The sequence below is a fragment of the Semicossyphus pulcher genome, unplaced genomic scaffold (assembly GCF_022749685.1).
Source record: "Semicossyphus pulcher isolate SPU_LCO1_2020_fin unplaced genomic scaffold, fSemPul1.0.p SCAF_8, whole genome shotgun sequence".
NCBI lineage: Eukaryota > Metazoa > Chordata > Actinopteri > Labriformes > Labridae > Semicossyphus > Semicossyphus pulcher.
Window position 1 is genome coordinate 20,110,629 of NW_027211759.1, and position 15,256 is coordinate 20,125,884.

The window sequence follows — 15,256 nt, forward strand, 5'->3', positions numbered from 1 at the left end:
GCTCTGACAGATACAACACGCTTCCACTGTCACGTAAACAAAACCCCAGCTGGCTGTTAAACCGAGAAAGGCCCTTTCCTGCCCTCGCAGAACTCACAGAAAGGACAAGTAGACTGCAGGAGAGAGAAAGCCACACATACACACTCACAAGATGAACAGATAGTTTACAGCCCCCAACAGACTGGCGTGTCCACAGGGTAGCACCAAATGTCACCTTTCATCTGATCATACCTGAACACAACCCTGTCCGAGCCTTTGAAGTGAGCAGCCTCAGATCAGTCCTCCGAACATTAATGGCTGCAGAGAGGCATGAAATGAACCACCCTCAACTAAGGTCCATTACCGGGAGAGGACCCCCGGACCTCTGAAGGCAACAGTAGCGCTGCCTACGTCCACATTAAGACTTCAATAATCCATTCTAGACAACCTGTCTGGCGCTGCAGGCACAAACACATGCCAGTGGGGATGCAGCCAAAGCCGTAATTACTCTGTTGGCGTTGGGACTCGGCGTAACGCAAGTTTGAATACTGAGTAGCCTGAGAAGAAAAAAAAAAGCATTCAACTGGGCTAAACATGTGACACAAAGCACAATGTTTGCTCGGTGATCATTATGCAGCGGCTGTAATGATAATAGCCGTCGTAACAATTCTCATCAACTTCCCGCAGCTCCACGGTTCCTTATTAAGAAGCTGCTGTGTGAGTTCCCTGCAGCTAGTGAGTCAGAGGTAGCAGGTAGCAATGCAGCTTTGAGTGTGTGTGTGTGTCGATGGAGTGCACACAAGTACAGTAGGTGGAGGGAAACACAGACTGAGCCAAGTAGGGTCAATTACAGGTTTTTAACTCTAATCACTGATCATCGCTCAGTCAGGATACACACATTTAGACGTCCCCATGCTCTCTTATCAGCACACACACACACACACACACACACACACACACACACAGAATCAGCATTTGGAAGTAAATCACAGCTGTTTATAAACAATTCAGTGACCCCCGATGACGTGAACAGATTCTCAGAGGAGTTATTTATGAGAGCAGGGCCGAAGCGTTGCTCTGTCGGGAGATGAATAGTAATGAAGACAAAGAAGGGGAGTTATGAGTAACATCTGTGAGCGAGGCTGCTCAGGGCTCCGCTGAGCCCTGTTGGCTGCCATCATGTCATTGACAGATTGTCTGGTGACAAAAGAATCTCAAAGCCTCCCTGGAATACTTTATCAAGAAGTTTTTCAGCAGACAAGGAAAAGAAATCTGACTTAATTTGTGATTACAGGTTTAATTTTAATAAACCTCCCTGGATGTTTTCTCTCTTAATGCATATGATGACAAATGTATTACTGTTTACGCAAAAGCCTCCTCAGAGGAGCTTTTTAGGCAGATTATTTACACAGGTGTACAAAAGGAGGTCCACTAGGAGGGAAAGTTTTCTTGGCTTCAATAGAAAACTAAACTCAGGATGTTCCCTCGTCACAAAAGACTCAAGAAAAGACTGAAACATGAGGTTGCTTTTATCTAATTGGCAGAAAAGATATGTCAGTTTCAGGCCAAGCTGCATATAAAACTGAATAAATAAAGTCAGATTCACCTTGTCACAAAGTTAAATCAGGAGTCTGGGGCTATGATTTCAGTCATTTAAAGTTGTAATCTTGAAGATTTCAGTTTCGTTCTCTTTGGCGCCACCTGTGGCGATAAACAGTAATAGCGGGAGCACACAGACAGTGTTGCATGTGTGACGTCCACGGTTGGCTGCGGTAGTTATGCTGCGTTCCAGACAAGACATTTCCGACCTCAGAGCGTTCCACGTGTACAACGATAAGAGATTATACATAGTAACCAGCTACCTTATCGCATTAGCGACATTTCTTCTAAACATTTTCATGCAGAACATGTGTTACTATAAGATCGTGGTAGTGATGTCTATTAAATGCAGCCAGATATATATATTACGTTGCTTTTCAGTTAATAGTTTACCATTAATGATGTGCCTCTCCATGGGTGCGGCCAGTGTTGTGTGACGTCAGACATCTGATTCTCGGATGAAGTCGGGGTAGATGAACAAGTAGGAACTCTGACTTTGAATGGCGTGTCAGAGAATTTTATTCTAGTCGGAGGTCGGAAAAACTCGACTTCCGAGTTGTCTTGAACGCAGCATAACTCTTGATTATCCTTGCTGACGGTCGCTTTCCTTTTTAGACTGTTTGCCTTCATCTGAGCGTCCAATTTGTTTCTTATTCTTTGGATTTTCATTTAATTTTGGTTGTATCTGTAGTCATCGATCTTTTCTTGGTTTGTTCAGCCATAGTAGATTACTGTTTACTCACAACTGAGACCGGAAAAGCAGCCGCCTACTATCACCCAACCACTGCTGGGTGTTGGTAAAAGTGTCACTAACTGGGTGCTGCTTGTGATTTTGCGATAGATAGTGACTCAACAGACATTTTTTTAAACGACAATATTCGAGATTATCACTTTGAGACGAGACATTTAACACTGGTAAGGTTGTTTACGTATTTATGTCATGCAGGAGACATGACACTGGCACACAGCGCTCGGAATGAAGCAATGATCCACTTTCTAAACGTCAAAAAAAGATCAAAAGCAATTCTTCTCACGGGCAATAGATCAAGGACAGTTCACTGCTTGTTCTTTCCTATCTCTGCTGCTCACTCTGTGCATCTGAACAATAAGGAATCAATCAGCCGGCAAAAGATAGTCAATGGCCCAGGAAGAAAATATTACAGATATCAGCTAGAAGATCTATCGCTGGGTCTCTAATAATACGTGAAGACACATACTAATAGGTGATTCAGATAAAGGTTCCACCAAAGGGGGTTAATTAGTGTGAGTATGAATGTTATTGTGCATATGATCTCCCATTAGAATAATACATTTAAATTAATATTATTTCTAATTAAATAATGTTCCCAATTAAAAGTCCCAATGGTACGCTTCACTCACCTCCAATTTTAGCATTATAGGCCACGCCTACGCCGCACACACCGTTGTTGGCTGCAGCTGCGACTTCTCCCGCACATCGAGTTCCATGTCTGAGGAGAGACAAAGGAGATGTAGTAAGAAAAAGGAGGAAGATAATAAAGAAGGTATTTACACAACAAACAGGGCCATCACTATGAGTCAACTAAATACTGACAGTAAAAGAGGCAGCTCCCTCGACTGAGCTGTGCTTTTAAACAATACTGTAGCTGAAGTGCTGCTAAAAATACACCACAGGCAAAAGAGGAGCATAAACCCAGTGGCCCTTTATGTAGCCGCAGCAGACTCGTGTTAGCGCTGTCACAATATGTGCAAGAAAGGCTGCTATGCTCTGCAAATTAAATAATTCATTTGAATTCAGGACATATAACAACATATGCAACGAGCTTTGTGCTGAACATGATGTGAAATTAGGAAGTATTGAGGACAAATGCACAATAAAAGAAGATACGCAGCATTGTTTCATGTCATCATGTAGAGCATTAGAGTGTGCAGAAAAAATTAAGCTGTCACTTGATGATTTGATGTCACTTGAGGGTTTTGTAAAAATCTTCGGGGTTATTTGCTGCTCTTGCCAGAGCTGTCAATCAAATCTGACCAAACACGCCCACACAGTCATCCTGAAGCTGTACAGAGCTTGACAGTTTGATGCTCAATAAATACCAACTCAAGACTGATTTAGCTACTTGCTTGTTTTATTATGAGGATTTTCTGTTACAGCTAACTTTGCCTCTAACCAATATCTATGAACTGTTATTAATGCAGCACCAAGGCAAACTCCAAGAAGAAAAAACATTCATGGAAAATGAACCTGTTTCAGATTCATGTTTATTTTTCCATCTATACTTTATCAAACATTTGACATCTATGTAATATATACAGAATATATAACACTTCCACAATCCTCTTCTGTCAAGCACAGCTCCTCTTTTCCCCACTGCTCCTCCATTCCCTTTCCTCCTGTCAATCAGGCCACAGGCTCCTCCAATCAATAGTAACCTGAGGATAAATACAGAGTTTAAAAAAAAGCCAAAGACTTAAACTAACCTGACCTTACCTTGATGCTATTGATGTACATGAATTATTCACTGATTCGCTCATTAATACCTCCAGCAAGCCTTGAGTTTCACAGATCAGAACAGGTTCCCAGCAGAGCCGTGTCAGGATGTCAAACACAAACAGAAACACCCCAACCCTAAAAAGCCTGCTCAATTACACATCTGATTTCAGTGAAGACAAAGACAAAATTACAACCTTTACTGCTTTGCGTGATTTAGTTGAGGAGGTCATTGTTAGTAAAATGGGTTAATTTTGTTTCATTGACTTCTGGGGATGAAGCGGTGAGATCAGACAGAGCCGAATGAGCGCTTGGCATTTAACACGGGTCATTAAGATCGTCTCCTGATTACAGTGCAGATACCTGATTAGGAGGTGTACAGTTTCACGCTCGTGTCTGGCTCGTGCTGAGCCAACGCTATCTGAATGGAGCTAATTACACCGACAGCATTGTTTAGGAAGAGTCCTAAAAAAAAAAGGAGTACCTTTTTGATCTCCAAACCTCCCCTGATGAAGCGGCAGAGGACAAAGTCGCCTCACAGGGTCGGAGCGCGGCGACGCCTCCAGCTGGGATCCTGATTAGACTCTGTGTAGCTCGCTGATATATTCCCCACCCGCTAATTCTCACTTTTGTTCACTGTAAAAACATTTCATTGGCGAGGATCACCGTGGCTCTCGTCCTAATTCCTCTCCTGTCTTTCTTTTCCTCATGATTTAAAGCGTCTAAGAACAAAAAGGTGCAGACGAATCGCCTCCTAACAAATGATTTATCACATGACCAGGGCTGTCAACAACTACAAGCACTAAAGTGAGTTCTTAACAAGTAATCAGCTGGTCTGACAGGGCTTATTTCTCACTGACAGATATGCCCTTATACAGGAACCTTGGCACAACATATGGCAGAGTGTAATATATCACAAAGGCAATTAAATTCTTATCATTGCTATCAGGAGGTTAAACTTCAGTGCTTTACTGCTAACTAGCTTATTTCATACAGCGTCAGCGGTCGACTTAACCGCTCCCTTAAGAACAATTTAAGTACTCAGTAGTTAAATTGGGACTTATTAAGTGGTGAGACGATTTATTTGAGCTGTATTTTAAGGCAGCTTCAATAACGACCAAATGAGGAATGATTACAATTCATCATGGCATTTATTCAATCATCAGAGAAACATGTAGCGGTTGAAAGAGCTGGAGGCGCAGTCTCACTTATTCAGATTCCAGATATGTTGATCTCTGTGCGGCAGGACGTCTCTGTCTGCATGTTAAGTGCTGAGCAGAGCTTTTAGCGAGTTTATAAGCAGCACTAAAGAGGAATAGACCTGCCCACTCATTACATGTTAGCTCACCACTGTGCGCCTGACAATCTCCGACTGACTGGCTGCACAGGCTCGTCCATACAAATCAGACATGTTATTATGTGTTGAAACAGTACAGAGTGGGTGCTGAATAGTGGCTGTCAGTCATCACAAGGCAGAAGAAGAAAAAATGCTATCAGACCACTAGCCTTTCTGCGAGTCTTCTACCTCACTACGAAATACATGTGAGCATATTTTATTATGGTATAGGAAGCCAGGGTGGAAAATCTGGGCATTACTCTTCAGGACAGTCTTGGCACCATTTCACCGATTATATATTCTAATGTGCCTGCTTAACATAAAAAACAAACACAAATGAGATTTAAATTTGAAGACATAAAAGATATAAGGAGCTAACTTAATGTAGCACTGATGCACACCATGTAATATATGTAAAAAGCCTTCCAGATTAACAAGATGTTTTTACAGGAAATGATGAATTCAACAAGTTTCCACTTGTTTGTTTTCAGTTTGAGGTTTAGCTACGTTAGCAGCACTGAGCAAACACAGAGGAAATCCTGATTCCTAATGTGAACCGATCCTTTCTCAATCCCTTTAATAAACAGGACTGAATGCATGCAGCCGTCCACACTGGCCAAACACACGCACACACAGTCAGAAGCACCACGGTCGGCCAGATGGCTCGGCCCCGGAATACAACATGCTTGCAATGTGGAGAAATCTGCAGCTGAATAGCACAGCAAATAGCAGCTTCAAGCATAACCTGTCAATGACTTTTGTTGCAGAACAAAACAAACACAAAGCATGGCTCAAAGCTTTTCCTTTAAAAAAATATGCTTTGAATTGATGTCCGGGGAATAAATTGTATTTTAAGATCTGACTGGCGATCACAGTCACAACTTAAAATAATCGCTTGCATTATTGTCTGTCCATTATGGCTGATGGTTGTCAAAACTTTACATGACAATCCCTTTAGCTGCAATTACAGGCATGTACAGGCTTTTGAGCTCTTAACAGCACATATCCTCAGACCAATGAGCTGCGGACACAGTTGTGATGCCAGGCAGCAGATTCAGCCAGAGCGGGCACAGAGTGCACAGAGCCAGAGGCCTGGGAAGACATTTCAAGAGAGGCCGCACACACACCAAGATAAAGCTGAATACCATCTGCATGTGCATGCACACGTGTGCGTATGTGTGCAAATGAGTGATTGGCCTGGATTGAATTCAGCTAACACAGCCAGACAGCTTAATATTTCCAGTGAGGCTCAGATGTGCCAGAGCAGACAAAGGGTTTTTTTAGACGAAGCCACAATTTTATCTGTCAAATACCCATGAAATTAAATGATTTCCAAGACACTTTACTGCAAGCCTCTGTTCTCCATCCGTTCAAAATGGATCCGCGAGGTGTCAACAACAAGTTGTGAGGTCAAACACAGTGCAGTTTAAAAAGTTATAGTTCGTGACGTGGGGAAACAACAGAACATTTTAAAATAGCTCCTCATTCCGAAGAAAGACAATCACAGAATAAATCATCAGAGCTGGAGGACGGCATCAGCCAAACACTTTGTCCAAAATTCAAAGAATGGAGAACTGAACCAACAGAGCTTAAACAAAGCTTAGATAAAGGCTGCTGAGCTGAAGACGCTCCGTGTTCACAGCCAATGTGACCTCCCTTATCTAATCTGAAGGAGTGAAGGAACAGAATGAGGTTATGCTTTTATCTCTCCTCCTCAGGACAAGGCGGCATATTTGGTCAAGTCATTGCTCTGACATTTACGGAAGAATGTAACTTGTTGCCCAACATAATCTCTGTGAACATGATGCAATGTATACACAGAGCATACAGAGTCAATACAGTGGGCAGGAAATCTATTAATGGACAGTTTGCAGATACATCCTCCATCTATGTACTCACATCCTACAGAACAGTGTCATCTTAATGTAGGTGTCACTTAAACCAAGCCTAAAATTCAATCTCCTCCTAAACTAAGCCTAAACCGAGACCTTTACCTGGAAACCGAAACTCGCCTTAAAGTTCTAACTCTTACCTCAACTAAAAAAAAACATTTTCAGGGGTGACAGTGACTGAAAAGCAAAACTCCTTGCATGACTCACGGCTGATTTCATGTTTTTGTCACTTAAATAATATATAGAACTATTTGTTCATTAAGACACTTTAAGATGGGACCAATGACTGTATATATAGATGGACGATGCGTCTCACTGTAGTGATTGTTTTAGTTACGTCTCCTCTCTCTGTTCCTCCTCCACTCTGCTAATCTGGAACAGATCGGCTGCAGGAGCCGGATTTGTCAACAGAGCTGTCAATCATCATTTTTACAGCATCAAATAACTAATTAGAAATAAACTTTTCAGAAAAATGAACACTTGGACATAAATCAGCACGATAAGAACTAATTATTATGACAGAAACCATGTTTGAGAAAAATGTATTTGACGTGTATTTTGATTTTATAGTTTGACTGATGTCCCATCTGTTAACATGGAGGAGGCGGGCTTTATGACCTATACTGCAGCCAGTCAGCAGGGGGCGATGGAGAGGGTTTGGCTTCACTTTTAGGGAGCTGACAAATCGTCCATCTTTTTATACAGTCCATGGATGGGACACTGAGCAGCTGGAAGAACAGCTGGATATAAAGTATTGTGAAATAGCAGCGCAGGTTTTGATTTTTCGGTCGGCAATATATTTCACGACTTGAAATGGCAGCACTGGAAGCGTTTGATTAGGCTGTGTCGTGGATTAATTATACTCTACACAATAACTGTGTTTAAATTACTCAATAGTTTGTGGTATGAGTGGTGGTGGAAAGGTTAGCCTTGTATTATCACTGATTACAAAGCTCTTTTCAAGCACTCTGGGTATGTACAGTCTTTCATTCACTGGGAAAGACAGAGGGCGGATAACTCCGTCTTTCTTAACATTTCATCATTTTTTCTTTAACACACTGAAACTTAAAAATGTGAAGAGTTCAAATAACTTCTGGAGAGGTGAGATAAGACAAGGTAAGATACACTTTATTGATCCCCCATTGGGGGAAACTCACTTTTTACAGCAGCTCAAGAAGTCAGAGGAAAGGAAGTGGGTGATCAAATGATGATAGAAAAAGAAGAACAATCGGGGCTTTACACAAACATATGGAGCAGTCAGCCAGTGGGAACAAGGAACCAGCTAGGGGGGTCTGCTCTCCACCCAATCTGATCTCTCCTCTCAGCTGAGCCCACCGCCTCCCCACACACTCAGAGCATGCAGGGGCGGGGTTGACACAGACAGACGGGCATCTTTCTCATGCGTGAATTGATTTGAAGCGGAGGCGAATGCTTCTAAAATATAGAGGAAAGGTGAGTCGCAACTTGTAAGTAAAAGAATCAACAACAGAAAAAAGTAGCTGGGGAATTCTGGGGAATTTGGAGGCCAAGCCAACACCTCGAACTTAGGTTGTTCCTAAAACCATTCCTAAACCGTGTTTGCAGTGTGGCAGGGCGCATTATCCTGCTGAAAGAGACCCAGTCGTCTAGCCATCACAATTTGACCCTTGTGAAAGTCACTCACATCCTTACGCTTGCCCATTTTCCCTGCTTCTAACACATCCACTTCAAGGACAACGTGCTGCCTAACATATCCCACCCACTGACAGGTGCCATTGTAACGAAGTAATCAATGTTATTCACTCGACCATGTTATGGCTGATCGGTGTACATAACCTTTTCGCTTCGGTTGATTGTAGTGATATTTATCATTTGAAGCTTCTCCAAGAAATGGCACCATAACTCTTTCTGTTTCAGAGTTGTGAGGGTTAATGCCCACTTCTTTCAAACTGCACACCTGCAGCTTACAGCGCGGGGTCTCTGTTAAAAATGTCAAGTTCCACCCCGAGCTGCAGATAACATCATCACAGTATTTTTTAAAAACTATATAAAGCTCCTGCAGAGCCACCGACACAGTGATATTTGAACAGGCTGAGTCGTACTCTTTGTGATGAGTAAAGTGTAGGTGTTACTATTCGCAGATATGCAGGAGAAGCACATTATTTCTCCATGCTGACATGGCACACTCTCACATACAGTAATTAAAACAATAAGATGTGTATTCAAGCATTGAGAATTTATGTTCACAGATGGTATTCTAATGTCAGCACAACATACACACATTTATCGTTTGGGTTGTGTTTACTATCCATCCCCCAGTGATCCTGTTGTCTAACCGGCACTTGTTTTAACTGTACGATCTGTGTCTTGGCATTGCTTTGAAGGTTTATATCTGTTTTTAGAGGGACTCAATGGGGTCCGTTAACTCGGGCTGCCAAAAGGATTAGGCTATTTTCTGCTCGGCTCAGCTCAACTGTGGCCTCGGGCAGGTCTGTTCAAATGGTTACACTGGAGTGTGAAGTGGATGTCTCGTCATTGTGTAGCCGCACACAAAGATGCCGTCTCGAGCCTTGTGCAGAAGGCGATCTGTCAAATTCCGCTCTTCTGTTTGACAACATTAAATCATTTTCTTCTCTGCTTACTTACAGTGTCAACACAAGGGGCAGAAGGAAGGTAACACTGGGGGAAAGTTTTCTGTGCAGAATGTATAGGAAGACACCACGACTAATCAGCATTATCATGAGCATCCATACCTAGAGGCCATATGGAGCATCCAGCCCATCTGACTCGCATGTCCCTGTGTGGGAGGAAACTCTCGTTGATATGGAGGGAAAAAAAATCTAACTTTACAAAGAAGAGGGCCATAAATCGAAATGTCTTTTTGCTGCGAGGCAACACAGTAACAGCTGTGCTACTCCCTAAATAAAATATATTATCGCTCTGCTATACTGAACACAATGGTAGGAGGGGAAATAAACTTTTTTAATGGGCCTGTTGTGGTTGAAAGGACCATTGCTCAGTGATAAGGTGCCTAAAAAGGAGATAAAGTGAAAACAAGGAGATATATAGCCACTCAGTGCGGGTAACTAGATAAAGTCTGTTAAACTATAAAACGATACAAAATCAAAGTGACCAGGCGGAGAAAAAAAGCACCGAGCATGTCTGAACTGGACTGTCTTACACCGCAGACGCATCATCCAGTCAACAGAGGAGGATATTATTGGTTGGCTCCATGTGATCGGTGATGTCATGTAGAAAGGGGTCTGCTCACCTCTAATTACCACAGGCTGAACCTCGTCAAAGTGTCTGGAAAACAGTCATTTTCTCCGGCTAAAATAATCACAGGAAAGGCGGCAGAGAGCCAGAGGAATCGGGTTTTTAAGAGTGAGGTCCCTGCCAAAAAAATCACCTCTGAAAAGTCTGCCAGGCTGTGAGGAATATAAACAAGCGGTCCCCGGCAGAACAAACGCGGGGACGGGAGGCAGAATTACATTATTTAAGCTTGACAAAGGGTGGCAGCTTTGTAAACAATAACTGATAAACTTAGTATAAACAGTGGAGGGAATTTATCTGCGGCATGCGATGGTCAGAGTAAATGTAGGATTTATGAGTTTGTGTGCAGGTTCCCTTCTCTTTGACTGGTTTACTTATTGTTCCTTCCACACTCAAACTGCAAACAGTCCCCTTAAAAAGTCTTTTGTCAGAATGAAAAATAAGTCTCATGAAAGGGTTCACACACATTTCCTCTACTAAAGTTCACTTACTGAAATCAGATCTTATTGTTGGGTGGATAAAGAATTCCATGTGCAATCCTAATTGATAAACAATTTCTGCTACTTAGCCACACAAGTGCTGCACAGACTAAAGAATGTCTATTTAAAAATGTCTTCTGCTCCTGACACCACTGAGGGAAAAACAACTTCTCTTCTGAATGTGGAGGCGCGAGAAATGTCAATTCCACTTAATGCAGCTCTCTGAAATGTGTCATCAGCAAAGTCAAGGCAGCGCAGGTGAGACCTGCTGTGTCAAACACTGTAACAAAGGCGCGAAAGCAGACGACGCAGGAGGAAGCTGTCCTCTTTGATGTGTGCTCGTCTTCTGTCTGACTTGTCCCGTCTCACCCCCTTGATGACTCAGGTTTATAACCTCAATGCAAACTGAGATATGCATGCGGCGCGTGCACAGCTGGGCTGTGGACATGCAGAGCCCTGGACAGGCGTTGTCATTTACATTTACATATTTAATTAGGCAGCTCAGAAGTCTCTTCTGTGACAGTGTTTGGCTAAAGACACAGTGCCTGCAGGTACTTTTTTGCCCTGTTGCCATTTTTCCTTCTTCTGGTGTTGCAGCCTGAATGCAAATTGGGAACGAGATTTTTTTTCTTTCAGCTAAGTACAAAAAATACTCCACAGTGGCACATTTCAAATGTTGTGTTGACGCTGAAACACAGAAACATTTCACCTCAAAAGTCAGCCACCTGTCACATTTTGACTCAGGCGACAAGCGATGAAGGTCTTTGTTGAAGTGAGTGCAGTTTTCAGAATAATCGGTTAATATTTCTAATGTTTTTATGTATTATTCATGCAGGATTTCACATTTCAGAAGTACATTCTTCACTAAATAAAGTCCCAAACTGCTTAACTTCTTAATAATTTCAGGGCTTCCCTTAACAACCTCTCACAGCGGATGCCTGCCTGTCCTTGAGTGATGTAATAAAATATTAAGAATGAAATGAAATCAAACTTAGATGTGTGTCTTCCACAGCCTCGGTGCTTGTACCATTTTTTCCTCTCCCGTGTATTTCTGCTGAAGAAGCACTTTCACGGTCAGGGAAACAAATAGCCATGTGCCACCAAGGACAGAGCAATTTGAGAGTGTGAGGGAAGCGAGCAAAAAACTTCACGGCCTTCCCAGACGCCATCATCCAGAAAAGCCACCACATCTCTTCCTTCATGTTCTGAGCCTTGAATTTAAAGTTGCTTTGGTATTCTGGTGTTGATGGGTTGGTTTGGACTGAAGGACACACAAGGCTGTAACACACGGTGCGGGTAACTTTGTAATAAAGGCTGTCACTGCCCAATGATAGGGTGGAGGCATGTGGATCACAATTAATGGACCCCTGTGGAAAGTTCCTTAGCTAATTACTCTCTATAGGGAAGTTAGAGGGATAGAGGCAGGGTGTGTGACGTTTGTGTAGTGTGTGTGTGTGTGTGTGTGTGGCTGAGTAAATTTGCAGAAGAGGGGGCAGTGAGCAGGTGACTTTTATTGTTTGGTTATTCATAGTGCTGTGAGAATCTCAAACCATATTTCCTGTTCTTCTGCATTCATACTGCAGATAAATATAGGCTGTTATAGCCAACCTGATAGGAAAAATGCAATCACCATACCATAGAGATATACTTCTCATTAGAGTAAATCAGCTATGTGCGGTGTGCCGTTGCAATATGTAGGGTCTAACATAAATATGCTAGCAGTTATGAAAGACCCTTTCCAGTGAATCAAGTGTTTAACCTTGTAAACATCTCCATGTGGTGTTCTTCATGTGCTACAAGACATATCAGGGACAACATCAGCAGTCATCTCCATGACTGGGCCTGATTGCTTTTAAACTGCAGTGTACCAAGGACAGGCTGAACAACACGTTTTCAGATTGGCAGGTTTGAGACGTCACAAACCTAAGGAGCCAATCCCGTTAATGGACGGGGTGACGCTACGCATATCATTATGTGCAACCTATGGCAACCACTTCGGCGATGCGCGAGCCAGCTGTAACAGTCATCGTAATTTTTGCAAACTCACGACTGACTACTAACGTTACTCTCACTGATTACTACATTTCAAGCTAGCTAAGTTTCATCAAGTTGCCACTAAACGATGGCAGAGTGTTTTGTTTTCGCGACGGAGGGGGCGGTTGGAAATTTGCAAACCATTTTAGTTTTAAGTGCGTTATAAATATTTGCAGGTATAAAAGTATTATGAATTAAAGTGTTTAGATATCTATTGAATCCCCGAGGAATTGTATAAGGATGAATACTTACAAATGGTAAAATATCAGTTCTATTATCAGGGTTAATATCATTACAACAACATGGATCTTACTGTTCTGCCCTTTTGTCACTCTCTCAGTTTTTTATAATAGTATTCTTGCCTTTTCTGCTCCGCTGACAGGCTGCGGACAGGAGGTGAAATCAATCCAGCTCTCCTCTGCTCTGACCGCGCCCTCTGCATCCCCATCACACTGACATAATCAGAAGAAAATACAGAGAAAAAGTCCAACGTGGTCGTGATGATGCACAAATGGGATTACGTGTTTGGCCAGACTTCAACCAGCCTTCAAATTAGCCCGCACCCCCTTCAACAAAATCTTCCAACAAAAGCTGCCAACTCTGGAGAACGGAGCATCTCTGTGGAGAACAGAGACGAGAATTCAGAAATCAGCCTTGCGTGTCATCTGTCCAAATGAACCGGCCTTCACGGCGAAGGAAAACGCCCGCCTCCGACTCCCCTTTGCTTTTTGTTGTCCTATGAATATATTCATATCATCTCATTGTGAGGGGGTTGTGCGCATTACTCACTGTCAGCATGTATTAGTCTGAGGTGATTTACATAACTCATTGGATATAATTTTTCCACAGGTCAATTCAAACACTGCAGCCGCACGCTGTAGACACACCCTTGTATTTCATTCCATGCCCATAAATTGATCCGATCCGAGATAATTGCTTTGCCAATTCCACTGACATGGCGTGTGTGCATGCAAATCTGTTCCCTCCGTGTTTTTATTACGCATGTGTGTGTCTGTTTGAAGTAATAGCAACGGTGCAGCTGGGGAGTAGAAGTGAACTAGAGGCAGGGAGTGATCCCCTCCAGTAGTGCTTTGTTCCATCAGCAGGACAGAGTGGGATCTACTTTACACTGGCAGGAGGAGCTGGGGTCGCTCTGCATGGCTGCTCGAGCTGTCGGCAAGGACGCGGAACAAGGCCTCTGCTCAGAAACCTGCTGATGCCAACCCCTTTCAAGATAAGTAAATACTGCAGATGAATAGATCGTATTTCAGATAGGGACAGGGAAAGTAACACTATCTACACAACAGATACAGCTTAGAGAGATAAACAATGTGAGAGTTCAAATCAGCACAGCAGCACAGAAATGATGCTGCTCTCAAACAATAGTTTCTACAATCTCGCGAAAACTTGCTCGGCTTTATTTTACGTCTCCCTCCAACCAAGTGCAAGTGGAAGCTGCGATTTGAAACCCATACAAAGAACAACAAAAAAAAAAAGAGGCTGCTGCAGAAAAGAGAGATTTTAGACGAATCCTGCTGTGCATTTCAGAAGCAAGATGTAGCTTCTCATCTGCTCCAGAGGGATTGGACTAAGGCAGAGGACAATCGTGTTTGGAGAAACGGGGAGAGAGCGAGGAGGGGAGGGAGGGGGTTGAAGGTTTTGGATTGGCCCGCGCTGGAGCTTTAGTGTTCCATCATTAAATTGTGGAGACCATGTTTTAATGCGATGAACAAACACTGAAAGGGAAGAGCATGAATCACTGGGGACAAGTAAACAAGTATTGTATTAGAAAGAAAGAAGTGCCAAAGTAGCTGCGGAGCTGTACAGACTGGACCTTGAAAAGCAGCTACAGCAGCGCGGCTTGTGTACTCAAGCAGGAAAGAAGGAGAAGATATCTCAAGACTTTGCAAAATGCCTGCACCAGTGCTTTCAAACTGTATAATTGGTTTGTAATGTAAATGCATCAGGCGAAAGGCACTGGAGCAAAAGCTGTAAAGATGTTGTGCTTTCTCACAAGTATAATTTCCTGTCGACTAAATATTTACAGGGAGTGCAAAAAAACAAGGGCGAGGAGGGTTGTTCAGTTAAAAAGAAAATCCCTGTGCATAATCACCTGTTCTCATTACGCTGTGTGTATCTTGGTTGGGGGTCAGCATCTCCATCATTAACATCATAGCTGGCATCGGGATCCTAAAAGAGACATGAAAGGAAT

The 15,256-nt window shown here is 42.8% G+C and overlaps 1 protein-coding gene across 1 annotated transcript in view; it reads right to left on the minus strand.

Annotated features, from left to right (window-relative positions):
- furinb (furin (paired basic amino acid cleaving enzyme) b) overlaps positions 1–15,256 on the minus strand; it is a 69,382-nt gene that overhangs the window by 17,252 nt on the left and 36,874 nt on the right. The window contains exons 5-6 of the mRNA XM_069685975.1: positions 15,158–15,234; positions 2,959–3,047 (exon numbers count right to left, since the gene is read on the minus strand). Of these exons, the coding sequence (XP_069542076.1) occupies positions 2,959–3,047; positions 15,158–15,234 (166 nt within the window). The remainder of the gene's footprint in view (positions 1–2,958; positions 3,048–15,157; positions 15,235–15,256) is intronic.